This window comes from Zosterops lateralis, assembly GCF_965231275.1.
Source record: "Zosterops lateralis genome assembly, chromosome: 4".
NCBI lineage: Eukaryota > Metazoa > Chordata > Aves > Passeriformes > Zosteropidae > Zosterops > Zosterops lateralis.
Genome location: NC_139765.1, coordinates 54,343,448 through 54,367,735, shown reverse-complemented (window position 1 = coordinate 54,367,735; position 24,288 = coordinate 54,343,448). Strand labels below are relative to the sequence as shown.

The window sequence follows — 24,288 nt, the reverse complement described above, 5'->3', positions numbered from 1 at the left end:
CTTGGAGATGAATCTCTGGATAGTCTCATGTGATAATGGGACTCCTTTCACAACTTGGTAAGATTTCACTTAACTCTGCTTCATGAACTTGCAAATCTGCAGTTGCTGAATGTTTTACTGTCAGCTCTTATTTTGGAATGTTGTGTTGGGAGGGGGGTGGGTGTGTTTTTATTTGTTTGTGGGTTGGGTTTTGGTTTGGTTTTTTTTTCCAAGTAAGTGCTACAGATTTGATTATTTTATTAAAATTAATAAAAATTGCAATTTTAATATTCTTGTTCATGCCTGTTTTCTGAAAGTTTTACTGTTAATCATAGTCTTTGCAGATGTGAATCCAACAGGAGAGTTTCCTAATGATGTCACATCCAGTGTATAGTCACACAATCTGAATTCTAAATGCTGCTGCCACTACCTTGGTTACATCTTGTCATTTGCCTTTATGCTTCCTGCCTTGACAGTGGGAGGTTTTTAGTGTGCAGTGACAGTTCTCAGTTCCTCTCACCTGTATACAAATGTTGCATTTGGTCCTTCCCCTTAACACCTCCCTCTGACATCAGCTGTGGAGCTGGAGGCTGCAGCCACCCTGTGTGCAGCACAGGTGCTGTGCCATGTCAGTCAAAGGACAGGAGGGGCTGTGATAAAGCTCCACACAGACAGCAGCTGAAAGCATTAGTTGGAATATATTGGGAATTATGGCTTTATTTTGCCTTAGTGATGCTGAATTTCTGTTTTAGGTGTTTTAAATGATCACCACAAAATAAGATTCATGGTTTAAATTAAGGATAAAGAAACTAAGTTTGGCACAAGTGTTCCAACAATCACCAATTGCTTGAACAGTCAAATATTGTATCTCCTAGCAGACCACCCTGGCACATCATGTCCTCGTCCATTGTGACTAAGAGTCTTAAAGAATTAGTTACATTTAGATTAAAAATTAATAGCAGTTTGAAAAGAAACCACATCAAATACCAGATACTAAAATTTGTGGGAACATTTGTACCTCATACAAATCTCTCAACAGTTTTAGAAAGTATCTGTTAATTTATTTCACATACATCTATTTACACTGAAGGAAATTCACACCACTGAAAATACAACTTTTACACATTCACAGATATACAGTTTTGCACTCTCTCCTGTGCTAAGACCAGGCACTCATGTCTTCTATCTCTGCAATAATGACAATATTAATTTTTAGCAGATCAAACAACTGGCAGGTTTAGTGGATTTTAGGCATCATCATGCTCTGTATATGGTGGTTATACTCTTCAAGCTTTTAGATGGCAGATTATTTCACTGAAGAAAAATGCCTCCTGCATGGCATTTGCATAAGCTTCTATAAATCATAAGCATATACATAGAGTTTCTGTTTTACTGTGTTCAGTTATCCTTGTAGTAGTTATTAAAGTTAATTCGCAGCAGAAAGTCCTCCAAATGTGGTTGGTATCCTCTATTTACAAGCTTTGTTACCACTGGAAGAAAATCAAAAAAATAAAGTAAGCCTCAACTAAGATTATTTTTTAAATTCATCCTTGACAGCATCTGTCCCTTTTAATTAAAAAAAAAAACAAAACCATAATGCAGAAATCTGAGAACAACAGAAACAAATACATAGTTTAACATAAGAAAAGTCCAGTATTTCTTTCTGGAATTATAAAATATTTCAAATAAATGCAAAAGAAAGACTATGTGTCAGTTCTAAGTGAAAGTGCATTATTTTAACAAAGCATTTCCTTATCAAGTTGCTTTCATAGAAACACAGAAATCAGAGAATCTTTCTCAATAAGATGGTGTGTTCCTATCATAATTTCAACTGACCAGGCAGCATGTTTAGGTCCTCAGGAGACCTCTGTGGAAGAAGCAGCTCTGCTGAAGTTTTCTTGAGCAAAGTCCATTGTGAGAGAGAAAACCAAAGAGAAATTCCTAGGACAAACCCCTCACGCTCTATGAACAAACAAACTGACTGCTCTAAACATCCTGAATTACAAAGGAAAAAAGCCAATAGGAACTCCCTAAGTTCACAAACATCCCATGCACTAATATCAAGGGAATTAGCAAGCAGCAGCAGCATGCAAGGAAGAAGGGGAGGTGTATATATTACAAGTTAGAGCCTGAGCCAAAGCCATTGAAGTCCAGACAACTTTGTATTGGCTTTCAATGGATTCTGGATCAACCCATTGTGGAAAGAGCATTTTACAATACAGGGTGACTGAAGGTACAAGTGGAGATGAACAAGCACATATTTGTTTTGTAGTGCTTAATAAAGAGGGTGTAAAAAACTGGGTCACTCATCAGAGCTCCTTACGGAATGGTCTATCAATCTCTGTCCATGAAGCAACCATAGATCTCGTAGCATGGGCTTAGGTGGCTCCCACAGGTGTTCTGACTTCCTGCAGAATTTGGAAGCAGCCATTCTAACTCATCCTGAAATATCTGTTTTTGGTCCTTTGATACCATTTTTGGACACCCTTAAAGAATAAAAAGGGCAGCTCATTTCCTGAAGAATATAGTCTGAACTAGAAAGTATTCCAGAAAAAGAGATCTAAGAAAAGCAGCTGCACCTCCTTCAGAAATTCAAGATTTTCTGAAAAAAAAAAGGAACCCAGACCCCACAAACCATCTTTATACTAGAGGAAGAATAAGTAAAGTACTAAAATACAAGCAAGATCTGAAAGACAAATGGAAGGTAACCGTTTCAGCACATTACAGCCTAAGCCGACAGTGAGATGAAGTTTTATCATGGTAAAGGAAAGAGCATCTGGCAAATGATCCATGTAGCTGAAAAACTTGTCTGGAGGATGAGCTGGGAGGCTCTCTGAGCTTTAGTCCAACATGGTAATTGGAATTGCCAAATCTCATACCAGTGGCAAAACTCAAATATTGCATATATATCTAAAATTACTTCTGAGTGGTATCTAACTATCTCTCACTGCTGCCAATAAAAAGTTTCAGAACTCAATTCTAGAGAAAAGAAAAACCATGCACATAAGTACAGCTAAATACCAAATACTTATTTTGTAAATCAGCAAAAACTTACAGTCAGTTTTGAAATATCTGTTAGATTTCTTGTGTGGACATCTTAATTGGTGTATATGCAGATCTTGGCAAACCACAATAATGCAGTTTTCATTTGGGAACTACATTTCCAACACTCCCTAAGTGTACAAATCTTCCTACTTTAACAATTTACTACCAAAACGTTCTAGTTGTCAGTTGACCTTTTCTTCTGTCTAGAATTTATGCAATCTCTTACCTTTGAATAAGAAATGGGAGTAATACTTGAAGGTGTTGTAGGACTGCTGCATCAGACCAAAGTTGGGATGAACAGCCATTTGCTTCCCTGCATCAAAGCTCCACGACTGAGAGATGAGCTGGCTGCGGAACTTCAAAATCAGGCTGAAGATGCTGTGTATGATGTTCATCACAGGGGCTGCCTTCTCTGTCAACAGACCCCTAACAGAACAAAAACAGCTTCAGAAATTAGTTGATATAATTTACTGGTTGTAAGACTACAAATACAAAGGAGTGACAATCCTTCAGGTTAAAGATAATTGCTTAAAAAAATCCCCAAGACTGCAGCCAACGAGTTTTAAATAGGGTGCCTAAATCTAGCAGAGTTTCCTTGCCCTTCCAAGAAACTTATATTTGCCCTAGAGTATCTGATTTTTAGAATGACATCTGCCTTTGAAAAAGAGATGACATTTAACAACAATATGCTCTGAGTTTCCTTGAACTTTAATCTCTTATCATCCTATCATTTGCTATCCAAACAGCAGCTCTAGGGAAGACTTTTCTGATTAAAACTCGAGAGACACAAGAGATTTGTTTTCTTGTTTATAATTTCTATTCCTTATCATCTCCCTCCATCTCACACTTCATCATTTCAGTGTATACTCTTCAAGAAGAAATCAAATAAACTCCAGCTCCTTTCCTTTAAGTCACACCACCCCTCTGCCTCACATACAGTAACTAAGGAGCTAAAAGCCTGTGATTCCTAGAAAACAGGCGTCTCTTGCACTGCTCATACATCTAGACAGAGGCATCCTTCTGTCCTTTCCAAGTCCAGCCCTGGTCCCTGCACATGTATTAAAAGCACATACATTGTACAGAAGATGCATTTTACATCCTTTAGCAAGGCTTACTGTGCACACTACTCATGATGAATGAAACAGAAGTAATTTACGAAGGATGGAGTGAAAGAAAAAACTGTGGCATGTGTGCCCTTAGTTTAGGGCTCTTGGTTTAGAGCTGTCCTGAGTAGACTGGAAGCTTGCAGAGGCATGGTGAACAGGAGCAGGAGGTAACTCAAGGAGTCTAGGGAAATGAAAAGGATGGACAGCTGAGAAAAAAGTATCAAAGTAGAGACCTTGTAAGATGCCATGAAGTTTGTTTCTTACATAAGAACACTTTCATATGTAAAGACTACTTAATGTGTCACGTAAGTCAGTTTTGCACAAATACATTAGGCTAGGACTGGCCACTGCCTTAACATGTATTTGAAGTAAAAGTAAGTATGGTTGCTTGCCTGAAGATTGCTTTGTTGAGGTATTCAGCATGTGTTCTGTGAATTTCTTCTAGGTTGCCCACAGAAGACAGTTTGTTTCCAAATTCACACCATGTAACATGAAGAATCTGATTAGCAATGTAACCTTGAATTACTTTCACAAAATGCTGCATCTCGTGTTTATACAGCTGGAGCTGTCGAAACTGAACAGAATTTGATGCACGACTCACTAAAGCTGAAAATAAAAGAAATATATTATCAGCCACAGAGACCATATAAAATCAGAATTTTTAAAACAATGAAGGTTTTTGTCAGTAGAGTCTGCTTAAAATGCCAAGGAAGATTTTTAAGAAAATTGTGGCCTTTTGAAGTTTGACATGACTGTATGTAAGCAATAGTCTAGCAGAGGGTGCTGCAGGCATTTTAAACAGGATGCTCTCTCCATCACTAGTCACACTTACCCGTGCGCTTTAAGTGAAACCAAACGTCCTTCAGAGTCCACACCATGTGCTTCAGCTGAAGCAAAAAGGAGAAAATCTTGTTGTATTTATTCATGCAGCTCTCAGTAATGACAATGTTCAGAGGCCAGTCAACCTACAAAAAAACAACAGCACTGATCATACTACATTTTTGTTAGAAATTATAACTTTATTTAAAATACAAGTATTTCAACAATTATTATGTATTTAAATAAGGTAATGTCATGGTTAGGCTAAGTAAATCCCATAGTTTCCATTACACATTATTTTACTCCATTATTTTAGATTCTGCATTCTTATTAACATATTCACTTTACCATTGTACATAAGAACCATGGCATAACTGCAGTATTCTACCTTGCTCCATGCCTTCTTACCTTGTACCTGAGCTCTAAGCAACTCAGAGCATCTGGTGCATTGGGCTTGAACATTTCTGGGAGATACTTGAGGGCAAAAGAAAGATTGGAAGCAAGCTGGGTATCACCATGAAGACTGTACTGTAGTGCTTTATTTAGGATAGAATTAAGAACCAGTGGATTCAGCAATTCACCAGGTGTTTGGCCTGATCCAAGCTAGGGAAAAAAAAAAAATCCTAATTACACCACATTAATAAAAAGTCTTGGCTCTTGAACACAGGTGAATTAAAGCACAATGGTACAGTGGTGACTACCCTGCCTTGACTGGAGTTTTTACGTCTACCATAGGGATGCATGAACTGCATAAGAAACAACTTCCGAACTATTTTCTCTTCACAGCATGAAGGTGATCTCATACCTACACTGATTTGTTTTCGTATATTTTGCTGTGGTTCAGAAGCTGCTACAAGTTCCTCCTGCAGGGAATAGTGTCTTTAGAAAGCCAGGGACCCAAGAAATTTCTCTGACTTGAATCTGCCTATCTCATCACCTCAGCACTCTCAGAGGTTTACAAATAAAGCTATTCATCAAGTCTAAACCCTAAGTGCTCTCCCTAGTTGGGTCTAAACCATTTTCAGGACTCAGAGAAATGCACTAAGCATTTCCTGAATCTCCTACAGCCACCTATCTCCATAGGCAACCACCTATATCAACCCAGGCTATCTCTCCTACCTTGCTGTCTTCCCCATGAATGCAGCAGTAAATCATGAAAATACTGACTCATCAGAGGGCCCAGGACTCTCTTCACATGCCCTCCCCTCTGCTCTCTATTTGAGGATATTTAAGGTAAGAGTAGGTAGCTTGCAACACAGGCCTTTCCGCTGGATTTTAGCAAATGGCAGCAGGCTCTTCCAGCCTTGCTGCCAGCAGACAAGAGGGGACAGCAATAAGGCAGCAGTTTTCACAGGAAAGAGTGAATTACCCTTCCATGAGTGCTTATCTACCCAAGACCTTTTTTCTGCACCCTTACAACAGTAACGGAGCTCCTGCTACAGAGTTCTTGACACAGTACAAGAGAGGAAATCTTCACAAGCCAGGATTCTAATTCAAACCATTCCCTCATCCCCATCCAAACCAATTCAGAGGCATCAAGGTAAAGCAGACAACTCAAACACTGGAGTTAAGACAACAAAGCAAATACCTTCTCAAACAACAGGTCACTGAGTGACTGAGCAAACTCCCCATCTTCCATTAGCAAAAAGTGTCTCAATGCTTCAAAATGCTTCTCTACGTTCAGCTCCACAAAGTAGTAATCAACTATTGCTTTGTTCACAAGAGAAACACTAAGAATAAAAACACAGAAAAGGTATTATACTCACATGCAACTCCTTCCTTACTGTTAACATTCAGTGGCTACAACAGATTAATGTGCCAATACTTAACTCTGCTAAGACAAGATGTTACTCATATAGGCAAAAACCATGAGATGAAAAATCTTCATCCATTGTATACCAGAATTAAAACCTACCACTTCAGGTAACTGGGTTCTGAAAAATACTGGGGAAGTATCTTAAGACTGGCTACATACAGTGATCTTTAGAATATGCTGCTGGACTTGGAGCAACATTTTATCAATAGCCTTCTTATTTAAGTCACCTATACAAATTAAAAACTATTAAATCCCCAATAAGAATATACTAATTGAAAAAGCTCTGTCACCAGATATTAAGGGCAGATCTATACTACAGTCTACAGTACACTGTAGGTACTCTAACTTCAAATAATTTAACTTGCCTATCAGGGATAGAGTAATTCTCGCAGCACAAAAACTCAGGCTCAGTTTGCTAAATGTGTGAATCTGTACACAGATCATTCTGTAGCCAACCAGATATTTCAAATTAAGTTAAAGACAACATCTTTCTACATTGCACCAAACTTTGAGTATAGCACACTCAGAGCTAGCAGATGGAAACTTACAGGAAAGAACATTCTAAAGAAAGTGTCTGTGAATAATTGTTTCCATGACAAAAGCTAATCCTGCACAAAGTAACAAAACCTTTATTTAAAATATTATTAGATATACTAATTAAACTGTCTAATATATATATGATTTCCTTATATATCCCAATAGTAACAAGAACAGATTCTATACCTCAAAACAGCCTTGAAGCTGGAGTTCTCATAGAAACATGAAATATACCCTGATCAATATTAGATTTCAAGTAATCGAAAGTTGGTTTTTTTTTACTCTTAGCTTTCCTCTTTCAAATATAAACTAGCACAGATATTCTAAATACACATTTTTAAAAGAATAATGAAACTAATGGTGTCAAAATAATTTCTGCATAATCCAAGACTTCCCTCTGAACGCTTATATTCCAAACACATCCATATTTTTAATTTGCACATAAACATCTAAGTTTATGTTATTATTTATCATGCAGATCTGAACTTTTTAATTAGTAATGGACCATTTACTGAATTACTACTAGGAGCAAATTTAAGATATCTATGTGAAACTCCTGTCTCAAAATAGAATACAACCTTAATTGCAAAATTGCTAACAAATACTCACTGAGATACAAGTGGAGCAGTAATAGAACGTTTCATCAGCACTGGCAGAGACAAGAGCTCACTCAGCTGTACAGCAGTTTCATCTGTTGCAGACTGCACCATAGGATCCACAGGAAATGTGTATGATCTTGGTATCACATGATGCAAGAGATGAGAAACGGGTGGTTCTGCTACATTTAAAAATATACAAACATTGTAAGTTATTATATTCAAGCAGCTTAATAATATGTTCCTATTAAACTCTCTATAGAAACACCTCTAGGTTAGAAAACCGTTAACATGTAACATGTCCAAATGTATTTCTCATCTTTGTGCCTAGAAGCAAATTGTTTGTCTATTGCAGTTCATAACATTGGTAATTTACTAGTAAGTCATGGCATTCAGCTTTCTTGCTCGAATTTACCACAGATTCTACTGTTCCAACAGTTCTACTCACACATCAAATCATAACTATCTTGATACTTTTCAATACAATACTGATCCGATAAGGCTTTCAAATAAGCTTGTTCTTTCTTCCATGTATCTTCCTCTTCGCCTTCCTCCTCCTTAGGTGTGGGAGCATTAGCTTCAGAAGATAAAGTTTCTTGAGGCACAGTATCTCGTGGAATGGCCTTTTCAGGTTCTTCTCTCTATAATTCATAAATGGACAAATTTTATGAGAGATGCTGGCTTTGTCTGCTCAGGCTTAATGTGTTCTTACAGGTAACTGCCTAGCTGTTCCAAATGAAAAGAGAAGAGCCTACTCACCTGTGTGTTTCAGACATGTAAAAACAGTATGATTTTACAGTGACTACTAGACTAGGATAGAAATTTATTACCATAACTACCCGTGTGTTCAAATCTTCAAAAGAAAAATAAGTCCTCTCAACAACCACTTTTGTTTCTTACCTGTAAGCTCTGTGAGGAATCTGCAGAAGGGTCCTTGTTGACAACATCTGCAATTACTGTAAATACAATTAAAGTCAACATTTACTTAGACCTACTTATAATACTTGGTTCATACCTCAGATCTGCTCCTAAAGTTGTTCAAAATTCCTGTATAAACTATCACAGAAACAACCACACCAATAACAGTACCTCCCCATAGCCCCACCCAGGTAGTTTTATGAATGTTCTGTACTTAAGGACCCTAAAGGTCCAGTTTCACGAAGTTTCAGGCTAGAATTTTTTAATGCCCTGTTTCTTGCATATAGGAGACAAGTCTAAGCTCAAATTCTTTCCTCTGAATTCTAGCACTATATGAAAAGTAACACAAAGAATTAAGTGGGATAAGTAAGGAAGAAAGTACCCATTTAGAAAATAAACATTCATAGTTATTTTCACAAACCCTTAAACAAATGTTGACTGAATAAACCTAATTTTAATTTACCCTCTTGTTTCTTTTCTACTGTATTTTCCTCTCTATCATCTTTAATATTAGCATCAGGAAAGTCTGTAACACTGTCAGATATCTCTGACTGTGGTAAAGTCTCTTCCTTAACTTGAGATGGTTTTGCTTCCTTTCTGCTCCCTTCAGCAGATGACTCCTCACTGTACAGAAGTGTCTGAACTGTGGAGTCGGATGAAGAACCCAAAATGGCTTTGCGATGAGGTATGGGATCATTTTCTGTAGACGGGGCCCACTTCCCTATTTGGATGCTTGACTGGGATGCGTGTCCAAACGGGCTCCAACGGGATTTCAAAGGCTCTGTGTCCGAAACCAGCTCTCCAATTTTGATGTGTGACTGTGATGCGTGCCCATGGATGTTCCAACGAGGTCTGGCTGAGACCACCTCTGACACGTTTTCACCAACCTTGATATTGGCATCAGATGCATGACCATGGCTGCTCCATCGAGGCCTTGCAGGAGCTGTATTTGACACGTACTCTCCAATCTTAATATTGGCTTCCGAAGCATGTCCGTGGATGTTCCACCTGGGCCTTGAGGTCTCTATCTCTGAAGCATATTCCCCAATTTTAATATGAGCTTCAGAAACATGCCCATGAATATTCCATCGGGGTCGTCTAGATTCAACTTCAGAAGTATAGCTGCTGCTTTTTATATGGGAATCTGAGGAATGCCCATAAGGACTTGAATGTGGCTGGTAAGTGTCCACTTGAGGTACATATTCTCCCACTCTAATGTTGGCATCAGATGCGTGTCCATGAATATTCCACTGTGGCCTTCTGTCATCCACATCAAATACATTTTCCCCAACTCTAACATGTCCCTGCCAAGCTGCAGATGGTCTGAGAACTGTATTAAAATCATACTCGCTCTGCTGATGCAATGGTGCACTGTCTTCCTCAGGTGCTCCTTTCAAGACAGGCTGATTTTCACTTGCTTCCAAAGTCTCAGAAAGATCAGAGCTAATATTTCGGAATGCTTCATCTAGCAAAGATCCTTGCACCCTACCAGCAACAGACTGTTCATCTTGTGACTTCGTTAAGAAATCTTCTATATTCACATTGGATTCAGGCAAGGACTCAGCATTGTATAGAGAACTGCATGCGTTCTCTGAATTTTGGAGATTGCTTTCAGATCCCACTACTTTAGGCTGAAAATGCTCATCAGCACTATTATTTGCTGGCTCTGACATGGGCAGTGCTTTGTCAGCAGAAGTAGCATATCCCTGTTCAGGCTCAGATTCTTTTCTGCCAACTGTCTCATTAGAATGCAGAGGTTCTACAAAAGACACCTAAAAAAGAAATCATTATTACACTGTATGGCTGGTCACATATCAAACTACTAATCGAGGTATTACTTTATTACAGGATTAAAAATTTTCCAATTTTTTTGATGTACTATAAATGATAACTACTCACCTTGCTGTTACAGTAAACCTTGTGTTTACCGAACTGAAATGAACAATGAAATGAAGTCCCTTTAGGGAAACTTGGAACAGCAACTTGAAGTTTATATAAGAAAATAAACTCACTTGTGAAGGTGGATCTTTCTCAACAGCATTTTTATCCAAAGCCAACTGACACTGTTCATAAGGAATAATATCTAATTTTCTCCTGTAGTTTACATCTGGAAGTTTTTCAAGCATTTCCTACAAGTAAAAAAAAGACAAAAGTTTTTAAGTACCAAGTAGCAAAATTTCTAAATTACATTACTAAATCATTTTAGGAAGTACCTCAATGCGTTTTTGATCTTCTAACAGAAACTTAAGACGGGCTGTTTCCAACTTGTGGCGCTGGAGTTTCCACAGTGTTCTTTGTTCCCTACGGGCTGCATCATCAGAAAGTTTGCTATAATGGTCAATTAATTCCTGCCTAAATGAAGGCAAAGAGAAAGCTAAGTTACAGATTTTTGCACACAGATTTTCATCTTCCCTTTTAAAGAATAAGACTTTTTAACACTTCAGGACTGAGAATTGGTTCTTAAAATGTGGAAGCCAGAGGCTTCAGTCACAGAGAATAAACAGGTGGAAAACACAGGACAGCATTTTTAGTCAACATGTATTTCTGTAACTATTTTTAGTACATTACTCATTTGGCTTAAGTAATTTTAGGTGAAACAGAAGAAAGTGAAATATCAATCTAACTCCAATTGCTTTTTACTTCTACTTTGACATACATGTGGCCATTTTGCAGTGGGCTCTGCTTTTAAATTGTAAGACGCAGTTAAATTTTTTCCTCAAATTTTGATTACAACAAAACCCAGACTGGATAAGGCTGGCACAAATTAGTGGATCTCACATTTTTTGGCCACTAACCATTCATAACAAAATTACTCATAGATTACCAAAAATCCTTACATCCATCTTCTAACTGCAAATATTACCCTTATAGAACAATGTCTGCAAACTACTAGTACCATAAATTTTAACACACAATAATTTTTTCCTGAGATCTTTATGATGGTTTTGAAGACTATTCAGGTACATTTACCTTGCCTTTTTTTCCAGTTCTTCTTCTAAAGCTTTCAATCTTTTTTCTCTGTCTCTGAGCTCTCGGGCATAGCTGAAATCATCATCAATCTCCTCCTGCTTTATCGCAAGACGACGCTGCATAAATATTTAACACTTTTAAAAGTCGTTCTCAACACCAGCTCTAACATACACATCTACAAGAAGTTCTTATTTGTACACCATGACGTACTAATTCAACTTGAGTACAGCATGTCCTTTCATTTATTTGCCTAAGAAATATAGTTTGCCTCTAGAAACCCAGAGAGATACCTCTTGGTCCTTTGCAAACTGCTCTTTCAGCTTCTGAAACTGTTCCCGTTTCTTTGCATCCAAAGCCATTCGTTCTGATATTTGCTTGTCTGTATTAAAATAAAGATACTGTTAGTTTACATTAACAAACCCACTAGAAAACATATAAAATGCCACTATAACTTACCACTAATGGCTTTTAGTACTTTGCTAGCAGTTTCCCGAGCATGAACAATTAGTTCTTGTTTGGCTATTTCCATGCGCAAATTCTAAAAAAAAACAAACAAAACCACACAAACCAAAAAGCCAAGGTGGAATTTTTTCTATTATTTTAGACTTGAAATGCATTGTTGCAAAGACAGATGATAACCATTTTATAATGGTTATCAATCAATACAACAAAAATAAGAATAAAACTAGTAAGTAAATGCAAAATCTACAAACTAGTATTGAAAGTTAATACTCCAGATTTTAAAGCAAACCAAATCCATCTGATACATACACTAAATTGATGAAATCTGAAGGCCTGAAGGCCAGAAGTTTCCTTGTAGCTAAAATGTTCTGAAAAAACAATTAGCTATGAAAATTACAAATAGTCTTATCTGGTTACTAATTAGCTTATCTCATTTGTTAAATTAGAATCTAACAGTCTTTTCAGTAGGACAAATCTCCTAAGGCAAAGAACTGAAATTGAAGTCTAACACTCATTTAATATATGAAAAGGCCAGAAAATGTCAACACACTACCTATACTTTTAAAAGCTATATTAAGTAAGTTTATTTGCTGCAATTAAAACTGCAACTAACCCACGAAAAAAATCCTGACTATAAATACAAATTCTTTAGAGGTTATAACAAAAATTAAAATTGATTATTTAAAAAAATCCTGCTGAGGTATTCATTCCTTTATTAATTTACCTTTTCCTCCTTGCTTATGGAACTGTATCGGGCAATTCTTTCCATTCGACCTACGTACACTGCACAATCTCTCTCTATTTCTTTCAGTTCTTCAAGCGAAAAAATAACTGAAATCCGGGGAACAGGTATATCTGACCAACATATATAATGCTGAAAAATGAGAAATTTCCTTTTACATATATTTTTAAAAGTGTAAAATTTTATGTTATAAATTCACATTACACACTTTTTTATCTTAGTGATGCTTCAAGACACTCACACAAACCCCCCCACAGGATCTAAAGCTTTTATTAGTAGCATATTTTGGTATTTATATAATTCAAAGTAGGAGACAAAAGTACAATGGTCCACAACTTGGATCACAGGTCAAATTCTTAAAGAGTTCTGTCTTTGCCACTGAAAATCTAACACATACATTTATATTAATCATGTTCTAAATGTCTCAAATTTTCCTTTTCTGACTATCTACATTAACTGACCATAAGTAACTCAATGCTGAATGCATCCCTCCTATCAAAAATTAGGTTTTGTTCACTCACATCCCCCACAGATCTAAACTCAGTAGGAACTCTCTAAGACAGAACTAACACCCCCACAGGAGAGAGCTCCGCACAAGACAAAACTCTCAAAACCACAGCCAGTGCACATCACAGAGAACCTATTCTCTAACCATACCTGGTCTTCCTACCTGCCTCAACAACACTACATCTCTGAAGCTGTTCTACTAGTGCAGAAAACAGATAACTGAGCTTGAAGGAAAAAACCATAAGAGTGCACAAGCACATTCACACTGGATTCCCCCAGTCTACTGGGAAAAGCCAGAAGATGGAAGCCCAGGGCTGTATTCCTGGGAATGTAATAGCCTAAGCAGAAGGGAAGACCCAGCTCTCAAGGTCATTATCAAAAAGGGATGAAATTGCCTGGCACTCTCAGATACATGGAAGATGATTCAACCTGGGTGCCATATGACCTGGGGGAAGATACTGTGTTAGTGATGCATAAAGCTGTAACATACCATGGAGGTGATTGCTGACACTTTTATAAAGAGCCTAGAACTGCTGGCACACCTGAGTCATGGCCTGGGAATGGTTATCAGAGCAAACTCAGGAGAACTGGCAGAGGGACAGTTCACTTGAGGTATTAGGCTTACACCTGACACTACTGATAATCAATAGCTGATTATGAGCTGATTATCAGCTATATATCAATAGACTGAGCAGCTCCCATCCTAAAGAGAATTCTAGCTACCTGGGAATGTCTACAGACTTTACACACCTCTCTGGTTGTTATATTTTTGGACACAGAGAGAGAAGAGGGAAGACACAAAGCAGTTGAATACGTTTTTCTTGTCAAGGACAAGAATTGTTCTGCAAAATACCAATAAACAGACCTATTTAAGCACTTCTTGAAAATGTAGTGATACAGCTGGAAGAGCTATGCAGAACTGAGCCATGACCTGTAAGTGAGGCAGGTTTAAACCAAAAAGGAGTAGTGCAAGAAGTGGAAGGCACTTGCTTGAATGCCTAAAACATTTTTGTTTTCAATACAAAGAAAATAAATACAGCATGTCCATTGTATACAGTAAATTTGATGGTATTACAATGCCTATTCCTGCAGTGAGGTAGTAGCAGCAGAGTGGATAATTAGCTCACAAGTATCTAGAGCAAGTAATTAATTGCCTTTCACGATTCTACTTACGCAATATTGGGTTTTGATAAAGGAGTTAACTTGCTAAAAACCTGGACTCTTCCTCTAGAGGGATATGGTTTTCTCAATGTAATAGGAAGGAAGCAACCCAAAACTTACCCTAGGACAGCACAATTTCAGCAAGTTTATGGTTTTCCCACATATGTATACATCATTAGCAATATGTTTAAGAAACACAGGGACACAGTCTTCTACTTCTTTTGAAATCAAAACATAACCATGAGTCCAGTAATGTTTATCTATGTAACAAAAAGATAGAAGTATATGTTTTAGTTATTTAATTAACAGCACAAATTAGATAAATTAGAAATGCTCCATATATATACTGTACCTCTGAAACAAAGATAATCCTCATTCACCTGAATCATAAATTCTCCATAAACATCTCTGAATACACCACTGTATACCCAGTCATAGATAAATCTGGAAAAAAAGTACAATATTGAAAATCAATTCTCTTGCATTCTCTGCTTTCTTATAACCAAGGAGTTAGCATGTTCTTTAAAATCCCAAAAGACACAAGCAATAGGCAGGATAAAAAAGCCATCAATTAAGTGCTGTGACACTGACATTTAAATATACAGGAGATAGTGGCTCTAAACTTTTCTTAAAATATTTTTAAGAGACTATTTCAGTGATAATTAGTTTAGATACAAGAACAGTGCCTCAATTAAAACAATTCTATTATTCCTGCATATCAATTTACTAAATATATATATAAAATGTATAGAAAACTTTGCAGCACATCAAGAGAAAAGCAGAAAGGATTTGTTTTAAACAGAGGTAATTTCAGCAGGAAGAAACTAAAAGGGTATAAACCAAAGATGCAGTACAAAGCACTTTTTCCCCAGACCCAGAGGCATTTTTAATATACATGCAATGATGAGAACTACTATTATGGCATATTTATTCATGTTTTTTCATATTTTCTCTGTGTGAGCCAAACTTTTAAAGAAATAAAACTCCCACTATTTTTATACAACACAAGGTGAGGCTATAGATATAAAGGCTCAGAGGCCCTGCAAGATTTTTTTTTTTAACTAACACTGTGCAACAAGGAGGAAGCATTCAATCCAGCAACCACTGCTCAACTTCAAGGTTCTAAATAAAAAGCTAAGAACTTTATAATTATTAAATCAGATGCTTCTATGATTTATTCGAGTAACAACTTGTATTATTTAATTTCTTTCAGGTTAATAAATGAGTGGGTAACACATTTTGTAGATAATAAAAGCTTCCTTCCAGGGTAGTCCTGATCATGTATAATTGATGCTTCAATAGACATCTGCAGCAAATTTAGGAATCAATGCAGCAATCCAAGTTTTTTTAGGTTCCATGTGATGCCCTCGGTATTTCAGAAATCTGACTTCCTTCTATAAATAGCAGGATAAGAGCTGTGAAGATATTTCAGTGAGGCTTCTGGTAAATCTGAAATTAAATTTCTCTGAAGATCATTTCATGCAGATGGAAGAAAACACAAGAAGGGTGGCCACGGGAAGAATCTTAAATTTAGACTACAAATGGACGACAGCTGTAATTGCTGTAAATAGCTATTAAAAAATTTCCCATCTCCAGATGTCTATAAACTAATAATTTCTAAGTTGATGAGCACTGCTTAACAAAACTCTTGCAATCCAAGGAGCCCTACTTTTAATTACTCCTGTTATCAGTTAGTTACATGTATTTAGCCAACAACAGATACTTTATTCACTTTTGCTTACTAAAAAGCCCACAACAAAAAGACAGTGGAAAAAAAGCATGAACTTTCCCAGTTTGTACAACAAAGGAAACTTGTCAGTTTCCAGCTTCAGGAGTTTAACTGAGGTATGAGGAAAAAAAAAAGTAGTTTATCCAAATCTTATGTTCCAGTACGAATTTCCATGACCAGCAGCAAGAAATAAGTCTTATTTACATAAATTTATTTACTAATCTAACCACAAATAATCCCTTACATTGTTACTGAGCTAAGAGGGACAGAACAGCAAAACTAACTAGTTTTAATATATACTGCATATACAGACATGCATTTTTTCTGAAAATATTAAAAGCCATTGTTAAACAGGCAAGAGTTACTCAGCAGATTACCAATTCATAACTCATAAACTCAATTATGCAGAGAACAGTATGGACACACCTTGTGTATGGTTCACAGCTTGTCTTCAACAAAGACAGAAGGACTGGATAATGCTCATTGCTACAATTGTTGAGAGCCTCTTTGTATAGATATGAAAGCAACTTAACACCCTAAAAAATGAAAAATATTTTAACATTAGGCAAATGTCACAACAATTTTAACAAAACACATGGCTCTACATATTTCACTAGACAGACAAGGCACGATTCATCTCAACTTCTTCCATCTATCTGCAGTTAAAATTACCTGAGCAAGTTACCTCAAGCTCACTTTATCATCTCTAGAGTGAAAAAGATATTTTTAGAGTTGGATTCACACGACTAGAAGGCTTATTTTGAGCCCTTTGCTTATTTTAGGAATTGAGAACACTAGACAAATTTCCAAAATTTTCAGTATCTGGAGAAAGGACTATAGTGTTCTAACTGGAGGTCCAGGATTGTAGCTTTGCTAGCAGAGAGACCAACACTCAGTAGCTCATGTAAAATCCAACATAATTTGAAGAATATTAACACTACAACCAAAACAAACATTAAAAAATCAAACAAAAAATCACCGTAGGAAATGAAGCACCAGCTCCACCACTGATCCCCAGTGCCGTTGTTCCTATGCCACACAGTTCAGCTAAATACCTAAAAAAACAATGTTAAAACATATATAAAAATTTCAACCAGGGGTCTCCAAGATCAGCAATGAACTTTGCAGAATTTGAATATTGTACAACAATCATACTTTATCTGCTGAATGGGAACAACAAAGAAACTGAGTATAAGGACTTTGTATGTTTTCCCCAGAATAGTCTGGATATAAAAAAAAAAAATCTGTGAAACAGAGGAAAAATACCGATAGACTAAGTAAGACTGCCCAGGTAATATGGTCTTTTTTAGTGTATATGAAGAAATCAATTGCATTTTTTTTCTGCTATGAAAAGCTTAAACATTTAAAACCATCCTCTTACCTCAGCTGACGACCCAACTTTCTGAATAGAAAGCTGATTGTTAGAAGACTCAAAGTAAGAGGTGTTGACAAAACACAGGCTCGGTAATATTGAAGATACTTTCTCAGTCCACTTGTGAATGCCTGGTATGAAGAGAAAATATTTAAAGTCTTAGGGTGAAAGGTGTTAACAGTCTATCAATGTCTCTCATCAATTGCATCAGCATGAAAACAAACCTCTTAGTAAAATAAATGGCATATGCAAATAAGGGGGACTTGTACACCAAAGTAAGGGGCAAATGAGGGTCCATGCAACTTCAGAATTCCAATGAGCCAGGTGACTCCTCTATACTCTTCACACATCCAGTGCACAGGACCCATGCCCATGCACAGTGAAATTAAGCATCTTAGTTCAGCTTCCTTGACTTGTCCTTTGAGGAGCTCCTCATTCTCTATAATACCAACCCAGGGGAAACTGCTTCCTTACTTTAATGCCTAAACCAGATATTGCACAAAACTTATCTAGAACTCTATCTAACAAAGAGACCTTCTTAACAGAAATTGAGTAACATTGCTGTAAATCAAATATTCAGAATGAATACATTTTCATAAGTAATCCTAACTTAATTCTGTGCATTAGGAAGAGATTAAATCACCAGATATTACAGATTGTAGATACAGCTCAACTTAATATATAGAGACTGACATGGGAAATTTGTACTTAATTTTGAACTAAGGAAAAGTAATTAAAGCTATTCAATACCATATGTCTCTATCTCAGTTTTTATTTTTGAAATATATAAACTTACATATATGTATCTACACAGTGTACTAAGAAAATTCTTGTATTTTCATTTTATACATCTTTGTGTATAAACATATAATGCTTTTAAAGCTTTTAAAAATGTAACTCTTTAATCCACAACAGAACAATATGACTAAACAAATCATCCTTTGGGTAACAAAGACATTTTACTGCATTTTTCAGTGCAAGCCCTCAGCACAGAGAGCTGTGATTTAAACACAACAGCACTGCTCCTTGCTGACCTGGGATGGAGCATTACACTAAAAATACTCTGCAGTTGTGCAGAATGCAGGAATTTCAGCTTTACATGAAATCAGACACCTTCTCTACCTCAGATAATCGGCCCATTTAATGCAGTTGATTTAATACAATTTTTTTACCTGAAACACAAGTCCTTTGCTGTATGAGGAATCCAACACTGGCTGAAGAGAAAAACGACTTAGCCGTGTGTAATAGGTTCCATACTCTGCAACTTCTGAGAGCAGGTTATGCATTGTCTCTGGTGAGGTTCCTGATACATACACCCCCTCCTTTATCACAAATGACTGAGCAGCCTAAAAGGATATAGGAAGAAAAAAAAAAAAAAAAAAAAGGTAGATTTTACTATTTCAGTGCTGTATTCTGATTTAAAATAGCAAACATTTACACACAAAAACAATAGCAGACAAATTCTCAGTTTAGATATTCAGTTGGCTGAGACTGTATAGCTAGGACAGTGAGATAAACATCAAATTGTAGGATATGAATGATGCCTTCAAATATACAGAATAAGACTCATTATATCTAATTCCTTAAAGAAAATCCAATCTACAAAATCATTTACACATCTATTTTCAAGTACTCATAAACCTATTTTTTCTTTAGAAAATTACAAATACTCTTAGCCTATTCCAGTAACATAATTATCACAATATTTAAATACTGCCTTGTTGACATTAGGCAAAATTCAACTTCTTAACACTAGCCACAACTGCAAGATCTCAGCAGAAATAAACGCGTTGAAAAGGAAATCTCTATGAAGAAAAAAAAAAAAACAACCAAACAAACAAATTTGACTGAGAAGTGCAGATGAAAATCTTCCCTACCTGATTGAGTGAAAATGTAGTGGATACCACACCAATGAGGACATTCAAGACATCCTTAACCAGTTCAGGTTCTTTCACCAGCACAAGCTGAGGAAGCTGAAGTACAGTATTAGTAAACAGTTGCAATTCCCCTTCTCGAAGTTTATAGAATTTGTCAAAAGCTTCTCTGCCAGCTTCAGTAAGATATGGTTCCTCTTTTTTACCAGGTGGGCTGTGTCAGAACAAACACAACATTACAAGGTGATTAGATGGAAATACATCTCATCCAGAAAGAAAAAGGCATTTCAGAGTTTTGCACAGGCAGAATTCCTCACGGAAAAGTTCATTGTAATATATATTTTTAATGGAATGTGCATTCAGTCAATGAAACCATAGCTCAAACTCAGTACAGAAAAGAAATACGTAGATAATCTGAACATTAGTTCAGAGACAGAATCCTTGACAGAGAACTACCAGCTGCTTTTATGGCCTTCCCTGATACAGTTTTCACACTAGGAAAATGAGACCCATACATACCATATTTCCATGGTTACTTTAATGCTAATATTCAAGTAAGTTAAAGAGAAATACACTCAAAATGCTAGAAAAAGCTTCTATTAAAACAATTTACCTCTTCTCAGTGAAGATTACTATCTCCTCCAAAACAATTTCTATTTCTAATTCTTCCAAAAATTCCGAATTCTAGTAGCAGGTATTACACTAAATCTGTCAGGCATATGGTCTAGATATAAGTCTTACACCCTTACAGTCTAAACAATAGCAAGAAAAACTGTCTTGTTCTGGTAAAAAAGCTCAAGTGGGCTACAATGGCTTTGAAAAAATATAACAGGGAACTTCTGAGCTTCTAAGGCTCAGAGATGAAAAAAACACTGTTTAACAATGCAACAGCACTCCACTAGACTATTATTTAAAATTACAGAAAACATACAGATTCTCCAAGAATCAGTCACATCACTGTCCACCTGAAATGTCAGGATACCTGCCATAGCTGCCTTTTCTTTTACCTTCCATTTTAGGGGAGCCAGGAACCCTTAACAGGACTGCAGAGCTTTCTCTCAGGAGATGCATCTTCTACTCAAGAGCCAAAGGAACTACAAGTCTAACTAGACCACCAAGAAATCTGTTATAATTTTCTGGCTTGTCTACAGGAAGGGGAAAGGCATACAATACAATACTGGGACATATTTGTTTAATTCTTCTACTGCTCTACAATTACCACTTTCTCTTTTGAAACTGAAAATAGGGAATCATTTTAGACCGAGACAAATTGCATAGCATATAAGAAGTCAAAATAGTTAGAAAAATGCTGCATTTCACACAAATAGCATTTTCCTAATCCCTTCATTTTTTGACAAAGATGATTTTAATCTCTTCCTATGAAACTGCTCCACTCTAAGAACCAGTTTGTTGAAACCACACAACCTTTATTCCTTTATCCCTATTAATGCAGTGTACTGAAATCTGTGAATTAAACATGCTCATTTCACTATTGATACTGAGGTCATGTGGAACCACGATGCAATGCACCCTCCCACATCTGCATATGGTGCATAGTAAGTTTACCAGTAAGATCAGACACATACTACCCAATTCTTTCCCAACATCTTCGTTTGCTGGGTCCATATGTAAGCACTGCATCCCACAAGTCTATGTCTGGAGTCATACTCGGCTCTGACTGAGAATCAGGAGTCAGATTGGATGCTGACTGGAATCCCTCATCTTCTGACTGGTCTATACTCTGAGGAACCTGTCAGAAAGAGTTCAGATGTCAGACATGAAAACATTTTACATTTGCTAATGACTAAGATGATGAAGATACATATGCTAATGAAAAAGATGTTTTGCTATCATTTGTGACCAAATGCCTGTACATGACCCAACCCCTTCCACCTACCTTCCCTTTATATCAATTTTAAGTTTTTACTGTAGGCACTCTTTTATTTTCTTTTCATGTGTCTCTACAGGTATTAATGCCCATACATAAAAGCCAAATCACCTTGAAAATAATATACTATGCTTGTTGGTGTTAAACTTGAAACCTTCTTATTTGGCAGTATATAGTTCTATAAACTGAGAATCTCAGGTATGGACATTCAACAGTACGTAGCACTAATAAAATTATACTGCTCTGCCATTTGTTCCAGGCAAATGATCCAGGCCCCAAGTCTTCAAATATGCAAACATTTTGTTAACTATGACTAACACAGTTTGTTGCCTAATTCATATGCAGAAAATCTCTAAGTGTCCAAACAGGGTATATGCCACATCCTCAACTCCCACTCAACAGGAGCCGTATGTGCAGAACTGTCCTCAATTTTAGTAAAAGACAATCACACCCACGTAAAAAGCAGCACATTCCTCAAGAAACCGCAAATCTTCCAGTCTGATGGAAAGAGTTCAGCACTAACTCAAAAAGATTCTGCCTCCTCTAGGTTACAATTTACATCCACATGTGAACATTGAATGGCACAGGGCTTTTCTATCTAATGTGTTTGCCATCAAGTTTCAATTCAGACCCTGAATTAAAGGAATTGCAAGATCCATCCATATTTTAAGTAAAGGGAAAAAGATGACGATCTAAGGCTATAAATAAGCCTACCTACACACAGTAAAAATGGAAAGAAAGAAGAAAAACTCTAAAAGTGTATCTCATAGAAGTCTATGAGAATAAACCAGCAAAAATAAACAGAATGGACACCAAAAGGGGAAAAAAGATACAGTAGAAACTGTACGCACTGAAAAGGTAAAAGGACAATAGGAACTAGGCCATTCAACGGGGAAAAAAAACCCAGAAAAAAATGCTTTAAGATATAACAAGCCAAGACAACAATACAGCAAGTGAGGTTATGCAATATGAACAGCAAAGCACATACATTCAAACAGGGATGCTTAGGCAGTCAGTCTGAGCACTGAGAAGTAAGCCACAATGCAGGAGTTCCAACAGACAAAGCAGGCAAAAATGCAGGGAAGGTATGGATACAGCTGATGGCTTAAATTCATAAAGCCTATGGCCATGATGGGTTTTGACACAGGTATTCATTATCATACATCTCCAAAGAGTTTATTTGGTTCTGTGCAAGGAAAATGATCCCTGCTCCATCCTGAATTCCAGTGCTGTACGCTTCTATCACCATTTAAACTATTATCTATGTTTTGAACTATAGTTTCAAAGTGACACATGAAAGCATACACACACTCATTAGCCCAAACCAAGTGATACCGTACTTTAATTGCAAGTCCAGACAAATCTGCATTGTCAGGCACTGGTGGTAAATCCAGCTTGATGTCCATGTCATACGTACGGCTGTGGACAAGGGCACCGAAGAGCGAGACGCGCGTTTCTTTCTCGAACTTGTCCCCGGCAGGACAGCTCTGTGAGAACAGCCCTATGGCAGGGAGTCCAGTGCCAGGGGCAGCCTCCATTATCTGAAGTGTTTGTTGAATTGTGTCGTTGAACTGGCATTCTTCGTTTGTTATCAGAGACTGGATGTCAGCTTCAAACACACTTACATCATAATAATCGTAACCCTGGTATTTGACATTCCTCCCAACATATTTGTTGTTCAGAAAATAGTCCCTTTTTTGTGGTACCAGCTGAGGAGGGCCTGTTCCAGCAAGCTGTACTAAAAGATCTAAGACAGAATTAACTTCAGTAAATGGTAAGCATTCAGCTGTTTCCAGTTCCTCCACAAGATTCTCCAGTCTATCTGCTTGAGCACCTAGGCCAGCAACTCTCAAGTTGAAAGACAGCATCAAAATTTTGTTTTTCACCGGGAGCCTGGAAATGTTTGATTGCAGCTTACGAGCCTCATCTTGAAAAAGGTTCATGAACAGAGCATTATAAGCAGCCCTTTTCAGATTTTGCTTAGCTCTTCTCTTGCTGATCTTCTGCCTGCCTAAGTGAACCTTCCATGGCAAACCTGTCAGGTGTGCTTCACACAAGTCATTAAACAACTGTGTAATGCTCTCCATTTCAAATGGAACTGTCAGGGTTTGGCAGTTACAGTCTGGGTCTCTGATTTCATGGAAGGAAGACCTGAAAAATATGAAGAAAAGGAAGAAACTCGTAAGGTGTATAAGAAATTAGTGAGTACGCTTTAACTTGAACTGAGACATGCTAAAAGAAAAGAGAACTACCCTCCAATATATTTAGGACATGAGCTATAAAAAACTCACTTTAACTTTTATCACCAGTGAAGTGATGGTGCAGGAAGCTTAATTCCAGACACCAAATTATTCTCGGCAGACTGAAATAAAAGGGAGAAGGTTGACCTGATGTAATCCGGATCCCTGCGGGAACACCGCTACCTTTTTCCGGAGATACCCAGCACCTCCCTCCCCACGCGGCTGTGCCCTCGGCCCGGGGCCGCGCGGGCGGTGACGGTGACCGGAGACACCGCGCCCGCCATCCCTGGGGCGCTCCGGAGCCCCCAACGGGGAGAAGCGGGGTGACGGCACCCCCGGAGGAGCTGCCGGCGGCGGGGCTCACTCTGAGCATCCAGCCGGGCCCGAGCACGGCGCGCCAACCCCCCCGAGCCCCCGCCACCGGCAGCGCCCCGCGGGGCCGCCCCTCGCCCCTCCCGCCCCGCGGGCCGTACCTGGGCGCTCCCGGGCAGCGGCAGCGGGAGACTCCCCGCCTCCTCCCGGCGCCG

At 37.6% G+C, this 24,288-nt stretch overlaps 1 protein-coding gene across 2 annotated transcripts; it reads right to left on the bottom strand.

Annotated features, from left to right (window-relative positions):
• Nucleotides 1-1,039: 1,039 nt before the first annotated feature.
• Nucleotides 1,040-24,288, bottom strand: TUBGCP6 (tubulin gamma complex component 6). 2 transcript variants are annotated; one of them, XM_083858917.1, is made up of 26 exons: nt 24,235-24,288; nt 22,862-23,672; nt 21,220-21,383; nt 19,637-19,847; nt 18,932-19,105; nt 17,769-17,890; nt 17,367-17,442; nt 16,814-16,923; nt 15,011-15,102; nt 14,779-14,918; nt 12,973-13,122; nt 12,243-12,324; nt 12,077-12,165; nt 11,787-11,902; nt 11,030-11,168; nt 10,829-10,945; nt 9,280-10,588; nt 8,799-8,854; nt 8,347-8,539; nt 7,912-8,080; nt 6,538-6,679; nt 5,358-5,552; nt 4,963-5,095; nt 4,523-4,736; nt 3,251-3,450; nt 1,040-1,469 (listed from the first exon to the last, which is right to left on the bottom strand). In XM_083858917.1, the coding sequence occupies exons 2-26, from the start codon at nt 23,606-23,608 to the stop codon at nt 1,378-1,380; spliced, it is 5,232 nt and encodes a 1,743-aa protein (XP_083715043.1). In that variant the 5' UTR covers nt 23,609-23,672; nt 24,235-24,288; the 3' UTR covers nt 1,040-1,377. The 2 variants fall into 2 exon arrangements, with proteins under 2 accessions (XP_083715043.1, XP_083715042.1); XM_083858916.1 differs by lacking the exon at nt 24,235-24,288 and adding an exon at nt 23,813-23,900.